The sequence below is a fragment of the Tachypleus tridentatus genome, chromosome 11, assembly GCF_004210375.1.
Source record: "Tachypleus tridentatus isolate NWPU-2018 chromosome 11, ASM421037v1, whole genome shotgun sequence".
Classification (NCBI taxonomy): Eukaryota; Metazoa; Arthropoda; class Merostomata; order Xiphosura; family Limulidae; genus Tachypleus; species Tachypleus tridentatus.
The window spans coordinates 1534264-1562074 of NC_134835.1; the positions used below are offsets into that span (position 1 = coordinate 1534264).

At 36.5% G+C, this 27811-nt stretch overlaps 1 protein-coding gene across 3 annotated transcripts; it reads right to left on the bottom strand.

Moving 5' to 3' along the window:
• Positions 1-2031: 2031 nt before the first annotated feature.
• aln (divergent protein kinase domain 1C) lies at positions 2032-27708 on the bottom strand. 3 transcript variants are annotated; one of them, XR_013016988.1, is made up of 4 exons: positions 26908-27279; positions 12922-13767; positions 2948-3102; positions 2032-2538 (listed from the first exon to the last, which is right to left on the bottom strand). XR_013016988.1 is itself a non-coding variant. In XM_076466094.1 (3 exons), exons 1-3 carry the CDS (start codon positions 27103-27105, stop codon positions 2362-2364), a joined length of 1221 nt encoding a protein of 406 aa, XP_076322209.1. In that variant the 5' UTR covers positions 27106-27708; the 3' UTR covers positions 2032-2361. The 3 variants fall into 3 exon arrangements, 2 of the variants coding, with proteins under 2 accessions (XP_076322209.1, XP_076322210.1); XM_076466094.1 differs by lacking the exon at positions 2948-3102 and having other exon boundaries at positions 26908-27708; XM_076466095.1 differs by lacking the exon at positions 2948-3102 and having other exon boundaries at positions 13036-13767; positions 26908-27281.
• Positions 27709-27811: the final 103 nt, after the last annotated feature.

The following is a 27811-nucleotide window of genomic DNA, read 5'->3' on the forward strand; positions in this document are numbered from 1 at the left end:
AATAATACAAAACAGTAATAACAGAAAACACTAATTTTAATTAGTTATATATTTTAATTATATGAACTTATTTAATCCTAGTTTCAATGCTTACAAATTGTTAAATTTTAGTACTGATAAGAAGTCAGGGTTAACTAGACAAAAGTAATGGTAATCATAATCTGATAATTAAAAAGATATAATAAAGTAACTAAGAAGTTTTAGTTATCTATTTTACATATATGCACAAGCCTGGAAGACTTAAAACTTTAAGTGAATGTTACTCCTGTCCTTGTGGTATCAGACATCACCAACATTTCTTTCCAATAATTATACAGCCTTTCCATAAACCAATGGGAAAGGACCTCACTGACTACAGATTGCAAATTACTGACATATAATATTCCAATGATTTCTTTGTTTGTAATTAAGCATGAAGGTACATAATACACTATATCTGTGCTCTGCCCATCAGAGGTATCAAAACCCAGTTTACATATCTTAAGTCCATGGACATACCACTGGGCCAATGAAAAGCACTTACACAAAAGTAAATCATTTTCATAAAATTACTTAAACATCATGTAATGTGAATGCTAATAATTTATTCTTCCACACCATTCAGGAAATAAAGTATATTTTTAGAAATGTGATGTAAAAAAGAAAATAAAGATTAGTCTATTCTTAGATTTGTAACATGTCACTGAGTTTAATTAACCTTTAAGCTAATGAATGTACATTACCTGTGCTGTGTACAATTTCAAACACTATACACACAGAATGAAGGTAACCAATTCACAAAGCATGAACTATGGCCACTTCAAACAGATGTGGTAACCAAAAATTCATATTTTCCATTATTTTACTAACATACCCATCAAAAATCACTGTTGTAGAACAAACAATTTTTATTTATGCCTGAATATACCAAAACATTTTATCAGGACCCTGTATAATGTTTTGTTTGTTGTTGTTTGTTTTGCTTTATAACTATTAACAGTGTTTGCTCTGGAATACCAATGTAACTGACTATATCTATATTTTAAGTCACAAATTAATATAAACTCTAGTATAAATGTAGTATATCTTATACTATACTGCTTACTTTATTTCATCAGTTACTAAAAGTGATACTTTCAGGTTACTTTTATTTCTCTGCATTACATTTCAATAATGTAATTACCTAACCTATTCATATAGTTAATACTTATGCCTCATATGATCAATATATTTTACTCCTGAAGTACATTGTGGACAATTGTTTTTTAACAGAGGACAAAATAGGCTCTAAGCAAGTTTAACTATTTTTGTTGGCCTTAACTTTTGAGCTACTTGGTAATTATTAATATTTATTAAAATTCTACCACACATGGAGAAACTAAAATGCTTGCAGCCCTATTCTTGTTTCTTATTATAGTAGAGTAAGAAATTATCAACATGTACCTATATATTAAATAATTACATCTGAATGAAGCAAAATAAGTAAACAAAATGATGATGAAAGAAAGACTGCATTAAAAACAGCAAATCCCAACCTCTGGTTAATTACATTATAACTACAAGTTTTTAAGCCATAAACAAAACATGCTGCATATTTTTAAAACATTCTAGGGTACAAGTTGCAATGTGGGATTATAAAATGTATCCTAGGTATTGGAGGTGACTGAAGAAATAGCACCCACATCTCGCTCTCCTTATTTCTAAAATTTCTAATCTTCTTATGTGAGACTAGCAAATTAGAGGTTAAGACTGATAGATGGTGTATCCCCACCACAATGTTTAATCTGTCTGGAGGCAGTTGTGGGAAGGTGACTATTCTTCAAAGTTAAAGAATAAGAATAAGAAAAGGATAAACATAAAAAGAAAAGAAAAATTGTAGGTAATTAACATGCAGGACAAATATGTTGGTAATTAGCATATAGGAAAAACGTGTAGGTAATTAACATACAGGATAAACATCTAAGTAATACGCAGATTAAACATTATTTGACTGAAAATTAGCTCCCTAAAAAAATTTCAGAAAAACATTACAAATGAAACTCAAGACTGTTGTTGGGTACATTAAAAACTTATTTATTTTTGATATATTACAATCATTATAAATTTTAGTGTTGCTTTTATATTCAGGTCCCTGTTGAAAGCATGTACTCCAATGTATCTCTTACTTGCATCTATCTTAAACTCTCACACACTAAGTATCAGCCATCTAACATGACACATGGATTCACATTGATATATTGCACTAAGTACATTGAACAAAAAGTATTATATGAATTAAAGCACTATGAATTTAGAATGAATATTTTTGTATCTTTAAATATGAGGTTCAAACCAACAACTGTATTCCTGCATTGAATTATAAAAAGCTCCAAAATTAACAACTCATATTGCAGATTTCAAGAGCCTTTCAATTTTATTAATTATTTCTCCAGTTTCTGAATCATTGACATCTTTTGCAATGCAACGATGAAGTTCTTTCTGCAAATCTTGAGCAATGGTGGGTGGTGCTGGTCCTAACAGACCAAAATACTGTCCCATGAGAACATTTTTACACAATCTCTGAAAGAAGAAAAAAAATACAATTATAAAAAGGTAACTTCAAATTTTCTGGTTAGTATCTGCTCAATAAAAAAAACTTATTAATGGTAACTTAAAAGTGAATGTATTGTTTTGTGATATATCCGTTACACTATATCTGCTATATCCACTACTGATAAAGCATTTTGCCTCAAACTAGGGGTCTTCAGGCTGGAATGGACATGACAACCATAGTGCATGGTTTGGACCTAACTTACACTAACATTTTTCTTACATTTTACTTAATACTCACTTCTCCACAAGACAGATAGCTTTTACTTCACACAACTACCAAGAAAATGTTTGGAAATATGCCAAGCCTTGAGCAAAACTTCCACCCTTACATTTGTTATATTACTATATATATAGTGCCAGTCTATAATGTACTCACCATTAGACAATAATCGTGCATAAAAAGGAAGGTGACAGATCCTTCTTGCCCAATACACCCCATAAACACTGGTGTTTCAGCAAAGGTTCATTCTTGATAAGGCACAAGATTGGTTTGTTGATTTGGTGTTTTATGGCACAGAGCAGCTAGGCTATCTGCACCAAACATCCAGTAAAAAGTTAAAATTAAAGTAAGTTTAGTAAAATTCATAAAAGAAAATTAAGGTAAAACAAAACAAAATTAAAAAAAAACATAAATAGCATAAAACCAATGTTCACATCTAGTCTGCAATGCTAAGAGAAAAACTGAAGTAATACAAGGTGTAAAAAGATTTTCTGTAGCATAATTGTAATTACCATAACTCACCAGGAAGACTAACAGGTAAGTACAAAAGCCACAATCAGTCACCTGAAGTTGGCCTTTCCAGTTCTAGTTTCAAGTTATTTGATGTTACGGCCATTTTCTAATTTCAAATCGAACTAGATGGACTGTGATTCTTAAAAGAAAATCACATTGAAAAAAGATATAATGTATAAATTAAAAAAACACAAATGGAATTAAAGATTAATGGCATTTAAAAAACTAAAAACATTTCCAAGGTGGACAGTGTCACCATCACCAATAACACTATCTAATGCTATGGACAAACCTTGGGACAGAAAATGTTTAAAATGGTGCCACAATTGAGAGTCATAACAATAGCAAGAAAGTAATATGTGGCTTATTGTGACCTGAGTGTTACACAAACAACACATTGGTGCAACAGTTCCAGATAAAAGAAAACGATTTAAAAAACTGTGACTAATGCGTAGTCTAGTTAGAACAACTTCCTCTTTCCAATCCTTATGGAAGCAAGATGGCCAAAGTCCAATATAGGGTTTTATTTGGAAAAGCTTGTTTTCACATTGCTTACTCTAAGTCAACTACCAGTTGGCACAGAGTCGGGCCTTAAATACAGGACCATACTCCACGTATGGAACAGGCACAGCAGTGGCAGTGCCAGACCAGATAGATTTAGCTGCCGTGTCTGCGAGCTAGTTTCCAGGAATACCAATGTGGCCTGATATCCAGAAAAACTGGATAGAAGTAGATGTTAAAGAGAAATGGGCCAGTTGGTTTTAAATATTGGCGAGAACAGAGGGCGAACCAATGTGAAGCGATTCCAGGGCCAGGGCGAGTCAGTATAAATAATGCTGTTGGAGTACTGCTCAGGTTCTATGTGATTCAGAGCAAGAGAAATGGAGAACAGTTCAGAAGTGAACACAGAAACTGTAAAGGGGATTCTGCATGAAACCACCAAACTGCAACAAATCATGACAGAGCCAACAGAGTCACCTGATTGTGAACCACCTGTATAAATAGGAATGGAAATTTGTTTGAAAGATGTTCAGTAAATAAAAGATGGTACGTCCAATCAGGAGAATCTGCTTTTCTCAAATGACTTAAAGAAAGGTCACATTTGGGTACTGTAATAAGCCATGGTGGGATGGGCTGACCAGTGGATACTGCAATGTTATCCAAGGAAAGACCCAATTCATCCAACTGTACCTGGATACAAAGGCCAAAAGAAGCAATGGCAGATTGTCTGTTTGGAAAAAGTATGGCCCACCGAGGAAGAAAAACACAACCCCAGGTAGGATGCTTTGGTAAGGAACGAAGTTTTGAAGCATATAGTAAAGATAATTGCAAATGGCAAAGGTGCAAAGAAGGTTCACAAGTCTCTATGTATAAGCTCTGAACTGGGGAGGTGTGGAAAGCCCCAGTGCAGAGCCAAAGTCCTTGATGATAAATAGGGTCTAGCATCTTTAAGGCTAATGGTCTGGCAGAGCCATAGACCAGTGATCCATAGTCGATTTTCAAATGAATAAGAGCACAATATATCTTTAGCACAGAGCATCAATCTTCTCCCCAAGTGGTGGTAGAGAGGACACGGAGGATGTTCAATGCTCTTGTACAAAAGCTTACAGTCAAAGATAAGCCCCAAGAACTTTGTCTCAGGGACCACAGGCAGTGCAACTTTACTAATACGGAGTTCAGGATCAGGGTAAATACCCCATTGGTGGCAAAAGTGCATGCAAAGGGTTTTAGAGAAAGAGAAATTAAAGCTGTTTCTGTGGTCCACTTCAGTAAACGATTGAGGGCAGTCTGTAGCTGCCGTTCAATGCACCTCATGTTCAATGACTGCCATGAGATGTGAAAGTCATCGACATAGTTTGCAACAGTGAGAAGGAGTTGTTCAGTGATGGCATTAATCTTTATACTGTAAAGTGTGACACTCAAAACACAGACCTGAGGGACTCCAAGTTCCTGTAGAAAAGAACGGGAAAGTGTTGATTCCACACAAACTTGGAATCTTTTGTCCATTAAAAAGTTAATAAAAACGAGCAAATGGCCACATAACCCATATATATGGAGGTCTTGCAAAATGCCACACCTCCATGTTGTATCATAAGTCTTCTCAATGTCAAAGAACATTGATACAAGATGTTGTCATTTAAGAAAGGCTTCTCGAATTGAATGTTCTAGTTGAATCAAGTGGTCCATGGTGGAGCACTGTCTTCAAAACCCACACTGAGTGAGCAAGAGGAGATTTTTTGATTTGAGGAACCAAACAAGTTGAGCATTAACCATCCTCTCTATGGTCTTACAAAGACAGGTTGTCAAAGCAATTGGAGAGTAGTTTGAAGGAATCATGGGATCCTTCCCAGGCTTAGAGAAAGGTAGGAAAATAGCATGGTGCAAGGCATCAGGAAAAAACATTCTCCTGCCAGATTTGGTCAAAAACAATCAGAAGAATAGCAAGAGAAGCAGGAGATAGATGGTGCAACATTACACAGTAAATGTCATCAGGACCAACTGATGTACTGCCAGACCAATGAAGAGCCAGTTTGAATTCCACCAGCATGAAGGGAAGATTATAGTCATGGAGACAATCAGCTCAAAAGGAAATGGTGATCACTCTACCCAAGTCTTGATGGAGAAGAAGGTGGAGGAAGAACCAGAAGTGCTAGAGACCCAGCAAAAGCTTTCACCTAGAGTATCGGCAATGCTCCAAGTAACAGATACTTCCTGGCCATCAAAAAGCAAGATCGAGAGGGGGAATAGAATTATATTGCCTACTGACCTTTTGAATCTTGTCCCATGTGGCTTTGGAACTGGTGGTAGAAGATATGTTGGTTGTGAACTTAATCCAAGATTCCTTCTGGCTTTGACGTCTCACCCACTGAGCATGTGCATGGACCTGCTGGAAAGCGATGTGGTGCAAGAGTGTGGGATACCTACAAAAAGTATCCAAGGCCCGTTTTTGAGCCTTCCCTGCCAAGTGGCAGACAGGATTCCACCACGGAAGAGGATATCGTGGGGAATGTGTCAAGGTTTTAGGAATACATTGAGCAGCTGCTTGTATAATAGTCAGTTACTGCTGCCACAAAGTCATCTATTGATGACTTACATACAATGGCAGGATCAAGTTCTGCGAGAGCAGTGAAAGAGGGCACGTTTGTGTGATCCAGCTTCCACCCAGGCAGGCGGATTGGGTGGCATCAACCACAACCAGTCTCACTCAAAATTATAGGAAAATGATCACTGCCTCATGAATTATTGTTAACCCTCCATAAAAAACGAGAGAATACTGAAGGGGAGCAAACTGAGAGATTAACAGCAGTAAATAACTGACTAGGTGCATGAAAATAAGTAGAGTATTAAAAAAGAGAAAGGTTGTGATCAATGAGCATATGCTCTACAGAGCAACACCTCCTATCAATCTCAGCACTTCTGCAGAGAGGATGACCATTAAATCTCCCAGGACTGAAAATGGAGATGGCAACTGTTCAAGCAGAATATCAAGGTCTGATTGATCACAGGTCTCTCCAGGCAACAGGTAGAAAGAACAAACAGTGATGGTACAACCCAAGGAAACACAGATGCCTACAGCCTCCAAGGGTGTGTTGAGTGGCAAAGACAGGATGGGCACATGCTGATCAAACAATAGAGCCACCCCTCCATGCACTCATCCTTTGCTATTGAAAGAGGATTCCAGGGAATGAGGATGTGAATGAATGATCATTTTGCATCTTGGGGGGGGAGAAGACATATCCAAGTAAATGCCTATATCCAGAACTGAAGGAAGTGGATCTTGAGGTTTGTTGGAATGTATGTAAGGAACAGAGATGGGTGTTGAAGTTGATCCATCAACTTTTTTAAATATGGAGGTCAAACGACTTTTCATTTGTTTTGAGAATGATTCTTTTAGAGACACAGAGAGATCCATCTGCACTCCCACTGTAGTGATGAATTCTTGTCATGAATTCAAAGTACCATGAAGTGTTACCTCAATAGATATATCCCAATTGCCTTTGAATGCATGAAGAGTTGAAGTGGATGTTTCCACCAATATGTCACCAGATCAAAGCTTATTTAGTAACTTTGGAGAGCCAGCAAGTCCCTCTAGTCCATTCTGAATGAAAAAGGGAGACATTTACCATAAAGGTTTGTGTGAAAAAGAATGTAGGATAAGAAAATGAGGTACAAAAAGTGTTACAGACATTGAAGATTACTGCTCAGAATCTTCTAGATGTGGATGTTTACCTATGAACTGTTTCTTCACTATTTTATTTTTTATTTGGGAATCCATAATAAAAAAAATGAAATTTTGATGCCCTCTGACACCCCACCCACTATAGAGTCCTATGAGGGGATGCATTACAATATCAAGCAAGGACATCAGAGCAATGCCAAGGTTTCGCAAGCACTATACCCAAACATCAGCATCAGATACAAGGTCCACAACACCAGTTGAGAACATCCAACACTGGCACTTGTCTGACCCTAGCCCAAATGGACCAGTCAACTGACCCAAGGGGGGCCACCCCAAGGCTGCCCATCTCCAGGAATTCGAGGCCAAAGTGGTGTGATACTCAACCACCAGTGTCATCTCCTCCCCTTCAGGGGTTGCCATGCATAGCAAACACATGGGTGGATATTCATATCCCAGAGGAGGTAAACTGAAAGAACAGAGCCTTCCCTGGGAGATCCCCTCACCATGTACAGGAACCCACACTGAGGGGTAAGGCACAAGAAACACCAGAACTGGGGATAAAGGTGGAAGGTTCTCTGGGGTAGTATGCATCTAAAATGCAAATTTCAGGTAATATTAACTTCAGAATGCCACTCACCTCCCCAGGAGCAGTCTTAGACATTTTGAAGCCCCAGGCAGAATTCAGTAAATAGGACCCCATAACAATAAGAAAACTCAGAAATGAATTACAAGGCATAGCATCAGAGGCCCTTCCATGTGTATGAACCTGGGAAATTATCCAGTTTGCCCAAGAGGTAAGATCATCTATTCACCTCACAAAAAACAGACAGCTAGACTCCAACATTGAATGTTTGATGTAGGGGTTGTTGTACATAAAAAATTAAAATGGCAAGTTTATTTACAAAATTATAGCATCAACAGGCAAAACTCATGGAGTATGTCTTTCACTGGAGGGGAGAGTCTGGAGACCTGGTGGGCAATCATAACCTTCCCATGCACAAAATACTCTGCTCAATAAAGGTATTTTAAAAAGAATCTTCTGTGTGGTACTAAAGTGTCGTATAGGAGGGTAGGATATTTTTACTGTCATTTCCTATGAAACATCAGGAGATTCAATCTTCTCTATAATAGATATATATAACAAATTAAAAGGGTTGTGGGACCTACAAAAAAAAGTAAAAATTAATAAATTACTTTCTAATTTGAGATAGGGAGATGAAAACCATATGCAAATGAAACCTCAATATGGTGAAATAATGACACAAGAGCTTCAGGGGTCATCTACACCATCTCTGTAAGGTCTCCTCTAGAATATGTTGATGACTAAAGCAAGAGAAGCTATAAGATGATGCATTTTATGAGAGGAGACATGAAGAAGGCTAAATGCCACCCTCCTCAAAATAAAAAAGTAGATGAGTAAGCTGTGTTACATAATTGTCAAAGTGGAAGGAAGGAAGTACCAAAAGAAAGAGGAACACCATGGCAAGAAAAATTCTACTGATAGTTTTAAAAGGTGGCACTATGAGTCAGATATCAACAAATTACCAGTACAGGACAAAGAAGAGAACAGAAATCTAAATAATTCTACAGAGAAGATAGGGTGACTGAAAACATCCAATAACTTTCTCAGGAAGCACAACTTTTAAAGAAGACTGTCCTTATTGCAAAATGTTGAAGCAAAATCTCCTAGATGCAAGAAAACATATTTTAAGAGAAAAATAGTACACATTTGTGGTGGTCAATGGATAAAAAAAGGACACAGGTAAGAACACAAAGAACTAGACACACATTCCAGACCAGAAGAGTAACCAGGTAAGAAGAAAAATGGATAAAAAAGGCTTGGAAGAGGCCCATGACAGCTGGATAAAAAAACACAATGACTGGAGAAAAGACAGAAGAGCATTAAGAACAAAATTCTGTAAGTAACAATAGTAGAAGTAAAAGTACCACATGGAAAATAGGCATATAGAAATTGGACGAGTTCCACATCTAACCATCCATTGCAAGAGGTATAGAGTCCGTAACTTGAGAACAAAGTGGAAGCTAGGTGTTGAAAACAGTTATTGAGGCATCAATGAGATGAGCCCCAAGATGGTAGTAAAATACACTGAAAACACCAGATGATATATAACCCACCTTATGAAAAGGATCCAGTCTATGTGAGATAATCCACTACCAGAATCAAAGCTCCTGAGATATGATAGACCAACAGCCACATGTGGTGATAGTTTGATCAAATGAGAAAGTCTGGAGCCAGGAAACAGGGATCCTGAAAGAGAGTGCCCTCCTGAATTAGATAAGAAACAAGAAGAAGATAAAAAACTTGATAAGTAGCCAACATCATGAGATAACTGATATGGAGAGACTACTTTTCTGAAAACCAGACTGGAAATAGTAAAGGTATCCAGAACTACCCAAACAGAGAGCCATTGGTTGAGAGGTTTTGCTGGTATATTATGTTTTTGTTAAGCACAAAGCTACACAATGGGTGACTTTTATTATGCCCATGAGTACAGAAACCCAAACGTTTTAGCATTACAAGCCCTCAGACTTACTGCTGAGCTGCTTGGGGGTTCTGAACAGATGTAAATCTGAGTAAAATGGGGGAATATGAATACACAGGATTGCAATTGCAAAAAAGGAAAGACAAGTGAAAACAGTGGATCTCTTCATTGTTTATCTGAAGTCAATTGAAGGAGACACACTGACATATCCAAGAGGAACAAGAAACTTGAGAAGAGAGACAATCCCCAAAAGGAACAAAATCTCCGAGGTAGGAAAAGGAGATACAAGATCCTTGGTTATCAGAAGCTCAAAGATATAAAGAAAAATGTTTGAGATAGGCTCAAAAGACGACGATAAAGTGTTGGATCAAAACTTAATAGAAGAGCCTGACCAGCCACTCAAACCTCATAGGGGATGGTTCCCAAAGGAGAAGCCAATTGTAGAACTGTAATCCTAAGGTATGCATCCTCCATCAAAACTCCATTCGATCTGATAGGAAAAAAAGTACAAGTCTGTATCCAACTAAACTGAAAGGGCTTTGCAATTAATATTCAATTGTTATAAACTACAAATTGTGATATTTCACTAATCTCCATTATGAGGAATGAGAGAGAGAAAGGAGGAAACTGATATTGGAAAGACAGGTAAGAACCATGAGAAAACACCTGTGCAATTCAATAATCTCTAGCAAATAGAGTTCACACATCCACAGATGTTCATAACAGAAGAGCTGAATTTCAACTGTACTGAAACCAAGGAGAGGGGTACAGAGACAGTCAGTCACCTTCTAGAACCCCTTGATGACCAGCCTTATAAGAATGGAATATCAGATAATAGCAAAAGGATAAGGGGTTTATCCCAGAATATTTTCAAGGATAAGAAGCATAGTTGGTCCTCTAGTTAGGGAAATGCCAAAACTCAAAGTGATAAGGAAGACTACTAATGACCTGCTTAAGTTTAGTATTCTAAAGTATAAGAAACACCCAAAGCCTTGGTTTTTATTAAATAAAATTAGAGTAGTTAATGCAATCTATTTGCTGGTTTAACAACAATAAGGAAATAGTACAATCAAAGAAACCAATAATACACGTACATGTTAAAAAAAGAAGTTTCATTACAGACTTCATGCACAATCAAAATTTTTTTAGTAGCAATGTAAAGTAATAACTGTCCGTTCCATGGAGAGGTAACATTTCCGAATTGCCTGATAACAGCTGTTTTGGTTAGTAGTGTAATTTTTATTAATATTTTATTTATGTCAAAATACACCAGAATCAAGGTAAGGATTTTTCTTTTATGCTGTGTTATTTACTTAAACACCATATATTGTCAATTATTATATTCTTCAATTAATCTATTCATCATTCAAAAGGACTGGCAAAGCAAACCAGCAATTAAGAACTTTGGTAATACCAGAATAAGCAAGAAAACATTGTACTGTAGATACCATGACATCTCTTTCACCCATAACAAATATTTTAACAGAAACAACCGTTATAAATTTTCAACAAAATACATCCAGAGGTATTTTTCCACAAGGTAGAGATGAAGCTCTCACTACTATACTCAACCCTCCTCCCTTTATATATTTTCCAAATTAAAGGTTTTTAATTTTAGATTTTTTTTCATATTAAAAAGTTTCACAGTTTTGTACATACTTCAAAAAACAACAACAAACAAACAAACATCAGTCAGCAGCTAAAATTTCTTCTCACCCCCAAAAATATTCTGAAAAACAACTCCCTAAAAATATCAGCTTACATGTGATTAAATTCATAGTTAAGAGAGAATAAGTTTGTTACATTTAAGTGAGTTATAAAATAAGTATATTTTCCCTTAAGTTTGAATTTTACCCATTTTTAACTTCCATTTTATTGTATATATTACCTTTTATTTAAGATACATGGCACACACACACACACACACACATATCAACTACTCAAACTTGCTGATTATGATAAAAACAACCAAAGTGACAAAAATGTCAATTAAAAAAGCATACAGTGTTGAATGAAAAGTGCATTCAAAAAGTGCTATGAATGCATAGCACAAATCAACAGTACAAAAACAGTTCACAGTTTTATAAAGTTTCTGTATGCACATCTCTGTGTTAAAAGTTGGAGTGTTGGCTGAACACACTGCATCTTGTCCTCTACAGATTTTTACCAATCACTTAGCACACACTTTTCAGAACAGAAGTTCAGGGCTTCCATGGTATCAATTTTGGAAACCCCCTTCAAAAACTTGAAGATCTCAGGACACTGTACTGTATGTTGTTTTTTTGTAACCATGCAACTTTGTCTCATTACACCTTTTAAACTAGGTCTTGTTTATTTGGGTGTGTGCAATGTTATTTGGGACAGACTACAAAGTGTTACAAATAGAACTGGATGATAAATGAAAATTGATAAATGAGTAATTATAAAGTTTGTTGATTACATTAAACTAATTGATTCCACTGATTAAAGAACACCCCCCAGTAGAGCTAAAAACAGTTTTGACACCCATGATGGGCAAAGCACAGAAAGTCCTTTGAGGGATTTATGCTTAGTAACAGACTAAAGGGCACGCAAAAAGTGTTAACATTGAATATTTGGTTTTAATACATAGAGAAAGCACAACAAAGATAGTGTATTTTACAGCTTTGTGCTTAACAACAAAAAACAAAAACACATTATTTCAACTACACAAACAGTAATAAATGGGAACACTTATTTTGACAAGTTGAGTATTTTTCTGTCATGACACTAATAAAACCTTAAAATGAAAATATTTCTATTACAAGATAGCTGAAATAATTAGAGACATTCATTTATATTAATTGATCATTTTACAAGAAAAACCCCCAAAAAACTTGGGATGTAAGCAATGATCATGATTAATTGATTATATCAATTAATGCCACCTCTACATATTACTTTGATTTTCTTACCTGTAGATTGTTATTTGTCACAAGGGGCAGACATAAACCTGTACTGTAGTTGCATCTTCCATCACAATCTATAAAAGAACATTCTTTATCAGTGTTGCAGCTCTGGGTACTCACCATGGTCTCTAACAAGACTGGTTCAAATAATGCCATGTCTGTATCTAATAATTTTAACTTTCCTTCTTCATCTTCTCCAAAATGACCTATTTTCATATCGCAAATGTGAAGAGTACGAGAAAAAGCTGTCTTAAAATGTGATGTTAAACGTAGTAGCTTCAGTCCTACTTCTGCTCTCTTCTGAAACGTACGTTTCCAATTTTTTGACAGAACTCCAAAATAGTTGGCAAGAGGTTTCACGTATTCTACTGCATATATGTGGCCACAACTTCCTAAAACTTTGGGGAACAGTCCACTAGTTTCATACAACTTGGACAATATATATTCATTCTGTTGAATCAAGTACCATATATTATTCATAACAGCAGTAGCATTGGTTAGGTTTGAAACATCTGAAGTCCACAATTTATCCAGAAGTACAAAGCCATTTGGGTACTTTTCAGACAGTGTAATATTAATTCTTTTTTCAACACTCTCTTGAACTAGCTCTATAAAAGTTTTAAAATCAGGATAAAATACATTTTTATCTGCACTCAGCCAGTATATTTGTTCATACTGTTCAGGGTTTAGAAAAGTTGCCTTAAGCACAATTCTGTTGGCTCCCCACTGACCTGAAAGCACAACATCTTTTCCCAAGTGATGTCCTTCACAATTTCCAATCTTGATATCACCTTCATCACACAATGCTTGACACATTCTTCCCACAGCTTCTTTTCTGAAGTAGAGCTGGCACTGAAAGTATTACTATAATTAATACTGCTGGCACTAAAAGTATTACCATTAAACAGCATTTTATTAGTGAAGATACTAAGTTTTCTGATATTTTGTTACTTTTAGTTACAGCTGCAAGTAAATACATAGCATACAGATCAGTTTTCTAATAAAGACAACTAAAAATATTACAATTAGTAATATTTGCAACTAATTAGTGTTACTATTAATACAGACATTTTCTGTGTAATCTTTGGATGACTTCATTTAAGTACTTCAAAGTTTCATGATTTTAAACATGCAAAAAAAAAGTCCTAGTTTTTTACTCTGGAAATCTGATAATTATACTTAGAAATGTACATTTTCCAAAACCATAAATGTATTTCTAATAATACTTACCTTCTCTTACACTATAACATAATCCCAAACAAATTTCTGTTTATCTAAACATTGGTATGAATCTTATCTTACTTGCTCCAGCCTTTATACCCCATTATATTGCCCATGGCAAGTTAAATATTATGATTCTCTCCATCTATGTCAATATGTTCCCCATATAGGCTCCACATTATTACTTCCAATTCACTTTTTCAAAATACGTCAAATTAACAGACCCACCAAAGCACTCAAGGGAAGAAAGTGCAACAAAGTGTGATATGAGATAGTTGTTACTGGGAATATATTTTGAGTACAGGAAAATATTAACTTCCAAAGCATACTTACCTCTTTTTGTACTATAGTTAGAATCCCACATTGACAAAGTGTAGGGGCCAGTGAAAACAAGGTCAACAAAGAAAGCATTTATGTGCAAAACAGGAGTGTAAAAATGGGTTACAGTAACAGTACACCAGTGAGGTCTGCTATACTTTCAGAATAAATATGCTCCTTGCCCACACAATGTGAAATTAAATTCATGGGCATAAAGTCCAACCAGCCACAAGGGCAAAACTCTAATATCATGAGAACTTAGGAACAACTATACTAGAACAACCCTCTCCTGCAATACCAGACACATTCCGTCACAACCAGTTGGCCAACTAAAGTACATGTCACCCACAGAAAATGAAATATTGTACCCAACTCCTGAAATTCTTCCAGGGCCTAACTAGGCAAATGAGGCCCCACATCTCAACATTGGAATTATAACGTGTTGGACACAAAGCCAGATCAAAGGCATAGTGGCTGGAGCATGTAGATTACTTTTTTTTTTATGTATTTTAATATGGTATTACTGGAACCCAATATGAAAGTTGCAGAATGTTGTTGAGCCACCAGAATTACAAAAAAAAGGCAAGCAACACAAAAGTGGCCAAACCCTTATTTCAAGCTGAAGTGCAAAATGCAACAAACCTAACCCTGAATTATTGGATCCTTCACATCTCACTCGACATGAAGGAAGAGAGAACTTAACATGGAATTTCAAACAGTAATTCTAACTCCCCAATCTAAGAGGCAAGGTGACATATCCTGCCCTTGGAATTATGAGGAGGGTGTGAAAAAAACTAGATCCAACCAATGACACAGAAACTGATGCTATGCATGTTGAATTACAAGGAGTCAAAGACCTTCTTTCATAATCATTGAACTGAAAATAATAACCAAAATAAAATGTCATGCTAAGCTAAGTATAACCTCTGAACTGGAATTACAAGAAGACCCCTGTGTGAGCTGGTTCTGCACCCACCATACTTCTGGAAAACTATTCAGGGCTAATGGTAGGAAGGCCACCAGCTTTGTCCTCTTTCCCTTGAGCGGAATAATAAATTCATGCATCAGTCAGAAGGAAGAGGTTGGTTGGCATTTTATGGTTCAAAGCAACTAGGCTATCTGTGCCAAACAACTGGTAACAAAAATATTAAAGTACAATTATTAAAATCTGTAAAAATGAATCAAAGTAAAAGAAAAAGTTTAATTTTTAAATTAAAAAATAAACAGCATTAAAACCAATTTTTATATCTAGTTTACAATGGTAAGAAAGAAAGTGAAGTAATACAAGTTTTAAAAACAGACTTTCTGTAACATAATTTCAATAACTATAACTCACCAGGATGATTAATGGATAAGTTCAAACATTAGTTTACATTCCTAAAGCTGGCCTGGTTTCAAGTTATTTGACATCATGGCTATTTTCTGATTTCATATCAAACGAATTCTACTTTAATTCATAAAAAGGAATCATGTTAAAAAAAAACAACAAAGTCTAATTTATGAATTAAGAACTTAAATAGCATTAAAAAGGCCAATGGCCTTTAAAAAACTAAAAACATTTCTTAGGTGGACAGTGTCACCATCGCCAATAACAGTGTCCAGCTTTAGGGATAAACTTGGGACAAAACATGTCTAAAATGGTACTGTCATTGAGAGTCGTAACGATGGCATGACAGCAAAATGTGGCCTATTATGACCTAAGTGTCACACAGACCACACATTGGTGCATCAGTCCCAAATAAAAGAAAATGAGTTAAAAAACTGTTACCAATGCATAGTCTAGATAGGACAACTTCCTCTTTCCAATTCTTGTGGTTGCAAGATGGCCAAAGTCCAACTGAACACAGACCATAGTCCTTACATGGAACAGGCACAGAAATGGGTAGTTTAATTAGGATAACTTCCTCATTCTGATCCTTATGGAAACAAGATGGCCAAAATCCAAAACAGGGTTTTATCTGGAAAATTTTTTTTCATGTTGCTCACTCCTAGTTTACTACAAACTGACACGGAGTCAAGCCTTGAATACAGGACTATAGTCCACGAACGGAACAGGCACAGAAGTGATAGTGTTAGAGCAGAGAGACCCAGCTGTGGTGGTGGTGAGCTCATTCCCACAAATACCAACGAGGCCTGGTATCCAGAAGAACTGGATAGAAATAGATGTTAATGAGAAATGGTCCAGTCAGTTTTGAATATCAGCAAGGATAGGTGAGAACTAACATAAAGCATTTCCAGGGCTGGTAAGGAACTAAGCATGTCAGTATAAATAGTGCAATTCTACTACTGCTTAGCTTCTATGTGATCCAGGCAAAGAGAAATGGCATACAGTTCTGCAGTGAACAAAGAAACTGTAATGGAGATTCTGTTCACAACCACCAAACCATGGCAGAGCCCACACAGTCATCTGATTTTGAACCATCCATATAAATAGGAATGGTGGGTTCAAAAGATATTCACTAACAAAAAACTACTTCCAATTGGGATTATTCACTTTTCTCAGATGACTACAAGAAAGGTCATATTTGTAGATTGTAATAAGCCATGAAGTGTGTATTTTCTGACAGCAAAACCTCATCGGGCTATCTGCTGAGTCCACCAAGGGGTATCGAACCCCTGATTTTAGCATTGCAAATCCATTGACTTACCACTGTGCCAGCAGGTGGCAATGAGCCATGGTGGGATGGGCTGACCAGTGGATACAGCAATGTTATTCAAGAACAGACCCAATTCATCTAACTATGCCTGGATACGAAGGCCAAAAAAAAAACAATGGCAGATCATCTGTTCTGAAAAAGCATGGCCCACTGAGAAAGGAAAACACATACCTAGGTAGGACGCTGTGGTAAGGATCAAAGTTTCGAAGCATACAGTAAAAACAGTTACAAATGTTGCAGGTGTAGAGGAAGTTCAAGCTCTGAATTGGGGAAAGGCTGAAAGCCCCAGTGCAGAGCTGAAATTCCTGATGATGAATGGGGTCCAGCATCTTCAAGGCCAAGGTCCTGGCACAGCCATAGACCAGAAACCCATAGTCTAGTTTTGATCAAATGAGAGCACAATATATCTTTAGCACAGAACACTGATCTACTCCCCAAATAGTGGAAGAGAGGACATGGAAAATGTTCAGTGCTCTTGTACATATGACTCTTAACTGCTTGATGTATGGTATAAAAATCAGCTTCCCAGGCTTAGAGAAATGTAGGATAATAGCCTGGTGCCAGACATCAAGGAAAACATTCTCCAGCCAGATCTGGTTAAAAACAATCAGAAGAATAGCAAGAGAAGCAGGAGATAGATAGTGCAGCATTTCATAGTGTATATCATCAGGTCCAACCGATGTACTGCCAGACCAAAGAAGAGCCAGTTTGAGTTCCACCAGTGTAAAGGGATAATTATTGTCACAGAGACAATCAGCTCGAAAGGAAAGAGGTGATCGCTCTGCCCGAGTCTTGACGACTAGTAGGTGAAGGAAGAAGCAGAAGTACTAGATACCTAGCAAAAGCTTTCATCTAGAGTATCGGCAATGCTCCGGGTATCAGCTACTTCCTGGCCATTAAAAAGCAAGATCAAGAGGAGGACAGAATTATATTGCCCACTGACCTTTTGAATCTTGTCCCATGTGGATTTGAACTGGTGGTAGAAGATATGCCAGTTATGAACTTAATCCAAGATTCCTTCTGGCTTTGACGCCCTACCCACCAAGCATGTGCAGGGGCCCACAGAAAAGCGATGCAGGTTGAAAGTGTGGGATATCTACGGATAGTATCCCAGGCTCATCATATACAAACATGATACGTTATTGTTCCTCATACATTATACCACAGACAAGGATATAGTGGAAAATGTGTCAAGGTTTCAGAAATACATTGAGCAGCTGCTTGTATAATAGTCAGTTACAGCTGCCACCCAGTCATCTATTGATGGCTGACAGATGATGGCAGGATCAAGTCCTGTGAGAGCAGTGAAAGTGGGCCAGTCTGCCTGATCCAGCATCTACTGAGGCATGCAGGTTGGGTAGCATAGATCATGGCCAGTCTTTCTCAAAATTATAGTAAAATGATCACTGCCTTGTGGATTATTGTCAACCCTCCATGAGAAATGGGAGAATAATGAAGGAGAGCAAACGAAGAGATCAATAACAGTAAAGGACTGACTACATGTGTGAAAATAAGTAGTAGAACCAGTATTGAAAAGAGAAAAGTTGTGATCAGAGAGTATACACCCTACACAGTGACCACTCCTATCAATATCAGCACTTTCCCAGAGGGGATGATGTCCATTAAAATTCCCCAGGAGGAAAAAGGGAGATGACAACTGTTCAATGAGAGCATCAAGAACTGATTGATCATATGTCTCTCCAGGTAACAGATAGAGAGAACAAACAGTGATGGTAGGACCCAAGGAAACACAGATGGCTATGACCTCCAAGAGTGTGTTGAGTGACAAAGACAAGGTGGGCACATGCTGATCAACCAACAATGCCACCCCCTCCATGCACTCATCCATCACACAGCCTGTCATTTCTGTACAAAGAAAACTGCCAAAAGGTGACTGTATCAGCAGGTTTCAGAAATGTTCCCCATAAGGAAAGACACAGTATGGTAGGAAGCAAGCAGTGTTTTGATACCATCCAGATTAGAACGTAAACCTCGACAGTTCCTTTGTATCAAGGTAGCCATTTTTAATTATGTGTAGGCAAACTGGATAGAGAACCCCTCTGTTTATGACATGTTTTTTTCCTTATTGTCTTTATTCCAGGGAGGTCTATCGACCTCCATGGATCCTGACCTGGGTCAATTGGGCAGATCTTTGTTGTTGGAAGGGGATTCCAGTGACTGAGGATGAGAACAAATAATTGTTTTGCATCTTGGGGTGGAAGAAGAAAATGTATCCAAAGAAATGCCTGTACCTGGAAGCAAAGAATGTGGTTCTTGGGGTTTGTTTGAATGTATGTAAGGGACAGAGATGGGTGAAGAAGTTGATTAATCAACTTTAACCATGGAGGTTAAAAGGCTTTTCATTTGTTTTGAGAATGATTCTCTTGGAGGCACAGAAAAATCTGTCTGCACTCCCACTGTAGTTGTGGAATGAAGTGCAACAGCAGACATCCAAGATGAAGTGGTGGACAGCAATTTTCGGGCCTCAGGATAAGTAATGTTATGAATCATTTTCAAATGCTGTACCTCTTTTTCTTCAAACCATTTAGGGCAAGAATGGAAGTACGAAGGGTGAGAGCCATTGCAACTGACACAATGTGGGTCCATTTCACACTCATAGGCATCCTGGTCCTTGCCACCACAACAAGCACATGTCTGGGAACCACGACATGATATCTTTAAGTGACCAAACCTATGACACTGAAAACCTCAGAGAGGGTTAGGAATATATGGCCATATTTTGCAATTAAGATAACCTGCCTTGATGGTGACAGGTGGACGTGGTGATATAAATAGCAGAACAAGGATACTGGTCGGCAATATAACTCCATCCTTGCAAGTGGAGATATATGTCACTGCAGAAACTCCTTGAGTAAAGAAACCAGCAAAAATCTCTGACTCAGGGATGTTCTTCAAATCCCTCTCAACAATAACTCCTCATGATGAATTCAAAGTAGCATGAAGTGTAACCTCATTAGGTATATCCCCAACTTCCTTTGAATTCAGAGAGTTCACTGTGTTGAGATGTGGATATTTTCACCAATGTCTCCAGATCAAAGTTTCTTTACTGACCTTGGAGAGCCAGCAAGTCCCTCCAGTCCCTTCTGAATAAAAAAGGGGGACATTTGCCCTAAAGGTTTCTCCGAAAGAAAATGTAGGATAAGAAAATGAGGTACAACAGGTGGTACAGATGTTGAAGATTGCTGCTCAGAGACTTCAGGATGTGGTCGTTTACCTATCAACTGTTTTTATTTGGAGGATCCATAAAATAAAAATTTCGATGCCTGCTGACCCACCCACCATGGAGCCCTACCAGAGGACACACTACAATGCCAAGCAAGGACACTGCAGAAATAGCAGGGTTTCGTGAGCACTATACCCAAACATCAGCATCAGACACAATGTCCACAACACCTGTTGAGAACTTCCAACACTGGTACTTGATTTATCCAAGCCCAAGTGGACCAGCTGACTGACACAAGTGGGGCCACCCCAAGGCAGCCCATCTACAGGAATTCAAGGCCAAAGTGGTGTGTTAGGGTTGGACCCCTCAACCACCAGGATCCTCTCTTCCTCTTCACAGGTTGCCACACATGGCAGGATGTTTAGATCTCAGAGGAGGTAAACTGAAAGAACAGAACCCTCCATGGGAGGTACCCTCACTATGTACAGGAATCCACACCAAGGGGTTGGTGAGAGGAGATTGTTTGATTCGAGGAACCAAACAAGATGGGCATTAAACATCCCCTCTAAAGTCTTACAGAGACAGCTCAAAGCAATTGGGCAGTAGTTTGAAGGAATCTTTGCATTATTCCCAGGCTTAGAAAATATAGGACAATTGCCTGGCACCATGCATCAGGAAAAACATTCTCCCACCAGATTCGGTTAAAAACAATCAGAAGAATAGCAAGAGAAGCAGGAGATAGATGGAGCAGCATCTCATAGTGTATATCATCACATCCAACCAATGTACTGCGAGACCGATAAAGGGCCAGTTTGAGTTCCACCAGTGTAAAGGGAAGATTATATTCATAGAGACAATCAGCTTAAAAGGAAAGGGGTGATCACTCTGCTGGTGTCTTGATGGTGAAGAAGGTGGAGGATAAAGTGGAAGTGCTAGATACCCAGCAAAAGCTTTCACCCAGAGTATGAGCAATGCTCCAGGCATCAGGTACTTACTGACCATAAGAAAGCAAGATCAAAAGGGGACAGAAGTATACTGCCTGCTGACCTTTGGAACTGATGGTAGAAGAGATGTTGGTTATGAATTATTTCAAGATTCCTTCTAGCTTTGATGTCTTACTTGTCAAGAACGTGCACAGGCCTGCTGGAAAACGATGTAGTTCAAGAGTATGGGATACTTATGAAAGGTATCCCAGGCCTGTTTTTGAGCTTTCTGTGCTATGTGGGAGGCAGGATTCCATCACAAACAAGGATATTGTGGAAAACACTGAGGTTTTAGGAGAACAATAAGCAGTTGCCAAAATATACAGTCAGTCTCTATTGCCACTCAGTCATCTATAGATAGCTTAAAAATTATGGCAGGATCAAGTTCTGAAAGAGCAGTGAAATAGGGCCAATTAGCTTGACCCAGCTTACAATGGGGCATGTGGGTTGGGTGGCATCAACCACAGCTAGTCTCTCGCAAAACAACAAGAAAATGATCACTGCCTTGTGGGTTACTGGTCAACCTTCCATGAAAAGTGGAAGAACAGTGGAAGGGAGAAAACTGAGAAATCAATATTAGTAAATGACTGACTAGGTGCATGAAAATAAGTATAAGAACCAGTATTGAAGATAAAAACTTTGTGGTCTGAGAGCATACAGTCCATGGAGCAACCCATTCCGACAATATCAGCACCTTCTCATTATGTCCATTAAGGTCCCCCAAGATTAAAAAGGGAGACAGCAATTGTTGAACAAGAGCATCAAAGTATCATTGATCACAGGTCTCTTCAAGAGACAAGTAGAGAAAACAAACAGTGATGGTATAACTCAAGGAAACATGGATGGCTGTGGCCTCCAAGGGCATGTTGAGAGGCAAAGACAGGGTGAGCACATGCTGACTAACCAACAGTGTCACCCCTCCATGCACTCATCCATCACACAGCCTGTCATTTTTCTACAAAGAAAACTGCCAAAAGGTGACTGTATTGACAGTTTCAGAAATGTTTCCTGTAAGGAAAGACATACAGGATGGTAAGGAGCAATCAGTGCTTTGATGTCATCCAGATTAAAACATAAACCTTGACAATTCCATTGTATCAAAGTAGCCATTTTTATTCATGTGTAGACAAACTGGGTGGAGAGCCCTTCTGTTTTCAACATCTTTTTTTCTTTATTCGAGAGAGGTCTATCAACCTCCATTGATCCTGCCCTGGGTTAATTGGGCAGGTCTCTGTTATTGAAAATAAGATTTCAGTGACTGAGGACATGAACGAATGATCATTTTGCATCTTGGGGCCCAATAATATGTACCCAAGAAAATACCCATACTCAGAACCAAAGGAAGTAGATCTGAAGGTTTGCTGGAATGAATGGTAGGGACACAGATGGGTGTTGACATTGATTCAACTTTCTTAACCATGGAGGTCAAAAGACTTTTCATATGTTATGAGAACGATTCACCTGCACACCCATTGTAGTAGTGAAATGAAGTGTAGCAGCATACATCTGAGATGATGTGATGGATAGTAATTTTTGAGCCTCTGGGTAAGTAATGTTTTAAATTGTTTTCAAATGCTGTACCTCTTTTCTTCCAACCACTTAGAGCAAAAACAAAAGTAAAATAGGCTAAAGCTGTTATGATTAATGCAATAAGGGTCTGTTTCACACTCACAGGCATTATGTGCCTGAACCACTCTTCAAGTGACTGACACTGAAAATATCCGAGAAGATTTGGAATACTTGGCCGTACCTTGCAGTTAAGATAGCCTGCCTTGATGGTGGCACATGGACATGGTGATGTAAATGTCAAAATTAGGACATTGGTCAGCATCATAAGTCCATCTTTGTGAGTGAAGATGCGCTTCACTGCAGAAACTCCTGGGGTGGAGAAACCAATGAGGATCTCCAACTCAGGAATGTTTTTCAAACTCTTCTCAACAATAACTTCTCATAATAAATTCAAAGTAGCATGGGGAGTAACCTCAATGGGTATATTCCCAATTGCCTTTGAATGCAACAGGAGTTCACTGTGTTGAGATGTGGATTTTTCCACCAATATGTCACCAGATAAAAGCTTTTTTAACTGATTTAGGAAAACTTGCAAGTCCCTCTAGTCCCTTCTGAATAAAAAAGTGAGACATTTGCCCTAAAGGTTTGTTGAGATGCAGGCGTGAAAGAGGTTAGATTGCTGCTCAGAGTCTTCAAGATGTGCTCATTTACCCTTGGACTGTTTTTTTCACTATTTTATTTGAATTTTTATGTGGAGAATCCATAATAAAGAGTGTGTTTTGGCACCCAATGACCCCATACATCATGCAGCCCTACAAGGAGACACACTAAATGGGGTGGGCCTAGATAGACCAATAGGCCCTTTGATATTATGACAAATTATGCTACAATATAAATACACAGACACTTAAGTGATTAAAAGCATATTTTAAGGATCTTATAATAAAAATAGTAGTAATTAATATTAACATCCAATAACAACAATGTACTTATTTATATCCAAAATAAAAATAAACTAATTCAGCAGGTGGAAAACAAAGTTTTATAATAACTATTGAAAACACAGTAATACAAAATATATTTAATTCAGATGTTTCAAAGTTTCCTTAAATTTTGTCATCAGCCTTAATATTGAAGGGAAAAAAAAGAATGCCTAACCCCACATCTCTTCATAAACTTCACATGATAGATGGAAGAAAACAACAAGTTAGCTTTCTTAGATATTCAAACAAACAAAATAATCTCTTTACCACATCTGTTTACTGTGATAAAATATATACTGGATTATACACTTCTCTTAACAGTTCTATGCCAGATTGCTTCAAACATATCCTTGTTATAAATCTTCTGAAAGAAGCATATAATATCTGTTCTAAATAACTGTTTTCACTCAGAAATTTCAGATATTCATAACACATCCCAAAGTAATGGTTATTCCCTTAACTTAGTACAATGTATCACACAAAAGTTTCTGACAAATAAAACAGAACCTGCCAAAAAAGTCATACACTGTCTCAAAATGTATCCACTAGTTGTTATCATTCCTTTCGTTGGCAAGCAAAATTTTAAACTTAAATATCAAATTTGAAAAATAATCAAAACACACTGTCCACACACTTTAATATTTATGTCAACATTCAAATTTACAAATACATTTCAAACCAAAGACACTCTACCCATTTCTATGTGCTCATGGGCTGAATATAAACATATTTCGTAGCTGTAAAACTATCTATATTAGTAAAACTACACATCACTTACAAATACACGCACATTGAAATTTCAGCAAAAAAAAAGATGTAAGCTAATTAATCCACCCAACTCTTTCACCCAATTGCACAGTAAGAATACTAACCACCCTATACTTCTAAAAAAAAATTTTATATTCTTGACTCCTGAACCACAGAATATGAACTTTTCACAAAATACACCTTCTCAATTTTCAATAATTACCCAATGCTAAAACTTACATCATGAAAATTCACTTAATGCTAATGTTTTTTATAGTTTAAATATTATGAACTAAATTTTTAGATATTAATGATGATCACAAGATTTAAAGAAATTCCAAAACAGTCAATACTAAAAACAATCTTTATATAACATGTTTTAATATTTATTGTTAAATATACTAAATAACAAATATAGTTCGTTAAGTATACTATGTGTAAGCATTAGAATACATTTCTGTTTCACCAGATGGTTACACTCATTGTTAATGAGTTTTAGATTATAAGCCTAGTAATATTTCAAGAAAACTTATGTTAGTCCCAAGTCCATGCACTAGCTAACAATGCACAATAATATTTGTTATGAAAATGAACTAAATATATATATATGTATAAAGTTTTCTAACAAATATTGTACATGAAAGTAACACTGAAGAAAGAACAGTCTACCTTACTTACAGAACACATAAATACTTGTTGTTAAATTCATGTACTTTTGTAGATTTAATTTTCTTTAAAGAACTAACATCACAATAACCATTGATGGGCAAATGTTTACATAATCTTTAATCATTATCTTCTATAACAACATTGTTTGAGCAATTAAAGCTAATTAAATAAAAAAACAAAATGTTAGCAGGTAAATATTTTATGGACAATTATTTTACTTTCTTGTAAAATCATTTGTCAGTTAACAGATTAGAATATTCCAAAGCTTCACTGTATTATCTAGACAACAGTGACAAAATGATTGAACAATTCCTGGAAATATGTGCTCCAATATACATTATCAGATTCATGCAGCAACTGGAAATGATTGTGGCAACACTGAACAATTGGCATAACAAGTCTCCTAGTGCCATTTTCAAAACATATGAAATTCACTTTCCATAAAACTTTAGACACGTACAAGTGTGAACTTTCCTTCATATGATGAAGGAAAGCCTGCTTTTCCAAAGTATCTTATTAGATTTATTTTCTAATAACATTTTTTTTTACTGACTCATGCACTTTGAAATATGGAAGGTTAAGCAAGTACAGAATATAAACATTTCACACGTTTCATGGTTTACTCTATAGACTATTTCATAAAATGAAACTGACTTAACCAGTACATATGTCTGATAAAGTTAATAATTTACTTAAATTAATCTAGTTCACTCCAGAACAGATGTTCATATCCTAACTGGCTTGATGATCCCTGGTATTTAAAGCAAAGCTTTGTCATCATTGCATCAGTACAAGAATACAGTAAATACAGTTTGGTTGTCTTTCTTATTAAATTCATCTTTATTTTTTCATTTTTCAGGTGAGTAAGCCTGAATTTATTTATCTTTTGGTTTATTAAGTGCCTGCAAATTTCCTATTATAAGAACTAGAAAATGTAAGTAAATAAAAAAATTATTGTTCAACTATTCATTATAGCAGCAAAGGAAATTATACAAAAATACATCACAAGTGCAATGCTCCTGACGTAGGTTATACTTTAAGCCTTTTAATTGTTCAATTTTTAAACATTGTTATTTTTCTTCATTTCACAATTTAATTCATAAAATGTTTATCAAATTTCATATAGTATAATACCACAATCATTTGTTAATATTTTTTTTAATTTACTATAATTTATATATTCCTTTGACACATATATTATATAGAAACATCTTACTTATAGTTTTAACGAATGTTATACACAGAACATGATTTACTTGCACAAACTAACGAAATTTATGGGAATTATACACTGTGACAGAATTACTTTTAAGGATTTGGTGTAATAGATTCATTAAAACATAACATTCTTTAACAGAAATTAGAACGACAAGTATTTTATAAAATGCCTCTAACAAAGGTCTTAGTTTTATTAAATAATAATTTACACTTGGTTGTTATTTTCCAAAAACTGAAAAAAGTTTCTACTTGAATCTTAATCTTCACTTTAATCCAAATTGCTTGCAGTTGTAAATGCTGTGAAAATATAACAGATTAATTGCGATTCCTTAGTAAATTTTGTCTTAGAATTTAAATCGTATACGGTTTAATTTGTGCTAGCTGTAGCTTGCAGGCCTTTTGCTCTTAATTTAACCAGCATCATAAACTACCTGAATTTTAAAGTGCTACCTACAGTGAAACATTAGAAAAAAATTAGAACAAATGGCAGTTAACAAACTTACTATTTCTTCAATCACGTCTTTACTCCTTTTTTCTGAACATGCAAAATACGTCAGATACACCCAAACACAATCAAAAAATAATAAGGCCAATGAAAAGAAAACAATAACTAATACGATTCTTCGAATTCTAACTTTTTTAAGTTTCACAAGTACTCTTTCTCGCAACAGCCTTAGCTGCCTTATAGCATCAGCTGCCATGCAAAAGAAATTTCCTACGATTATCCTAGTAAATTAATAATTTTGTCATACCAAACCTCATGACAGAAATATTAATATTCTAAAAAACAACTACCACCATTCGCTTTAGTATACTTCAAAGTGCTGTAAATAAACGGAAGTACATGCACTTAATCAATATGACGTCACGGCGCCATAAATTCGATAGCAATCAGTTCTGAGAGAAATATTAGAAAAAAATTGAGTTTTTTTAGAATTTTATTCACAACATTTTACCGGAATTGTCTGACATCATTAAGTGAAATACAATAATTAAAACTAAAATCACTTAACTTTATAAATGAACACGTGAAAATCTATGATAAACGTAATCAACAAGCTTGCGACTATATAATTATAAATAAAGTTATTTATCAATGTTTGGTTGTTGAACTTAAGGACAAGGCTACACGAGGGGTTGTGCTCAGTGTTTTGCCAACCACGAGTATCGAAACCCGTTTTAAGCTTTGTAAGTTCGCAGACATAATGCTATGTCATTGAGGGTTTGTTTAAAATTATGCACAAAACTACACAATGAGCTATCTGTGTTCTGCCCACCATGGGTATCGGAACCCGGTTTGAAGTGGTGTGAGTACGCAGACATGCCGCTGTGCCAGTGGAGAGCGTCACTGAGAGACAATTATTTATGAACTATCAAATTTAGATATATTAGACATAAAGCTTTTAG

Coding starts and splice junctions, on each gene's coding strand:
- aln (XM_076466094.1), bottom strand. CDS start 27,105: ATGGCAGCTGATGCTATAAGGCAGCTAAGGCTGTTGCGAGAAAGAGTA. Junction 13,768..26,907: donor AAGACGTGATTGAAGAAATA/GTAAGTTTGTTA, acceptor TAATACTTTCAG/TGCCAGCTCTACTTCAGAAA. Junction 2,539..12,921: donor TGACAAATAACAATCTACAG/GTAAGAAAATCA, acceptor TTCTTCTTTCAG/AGATTGTGTAAAAATGTTCT.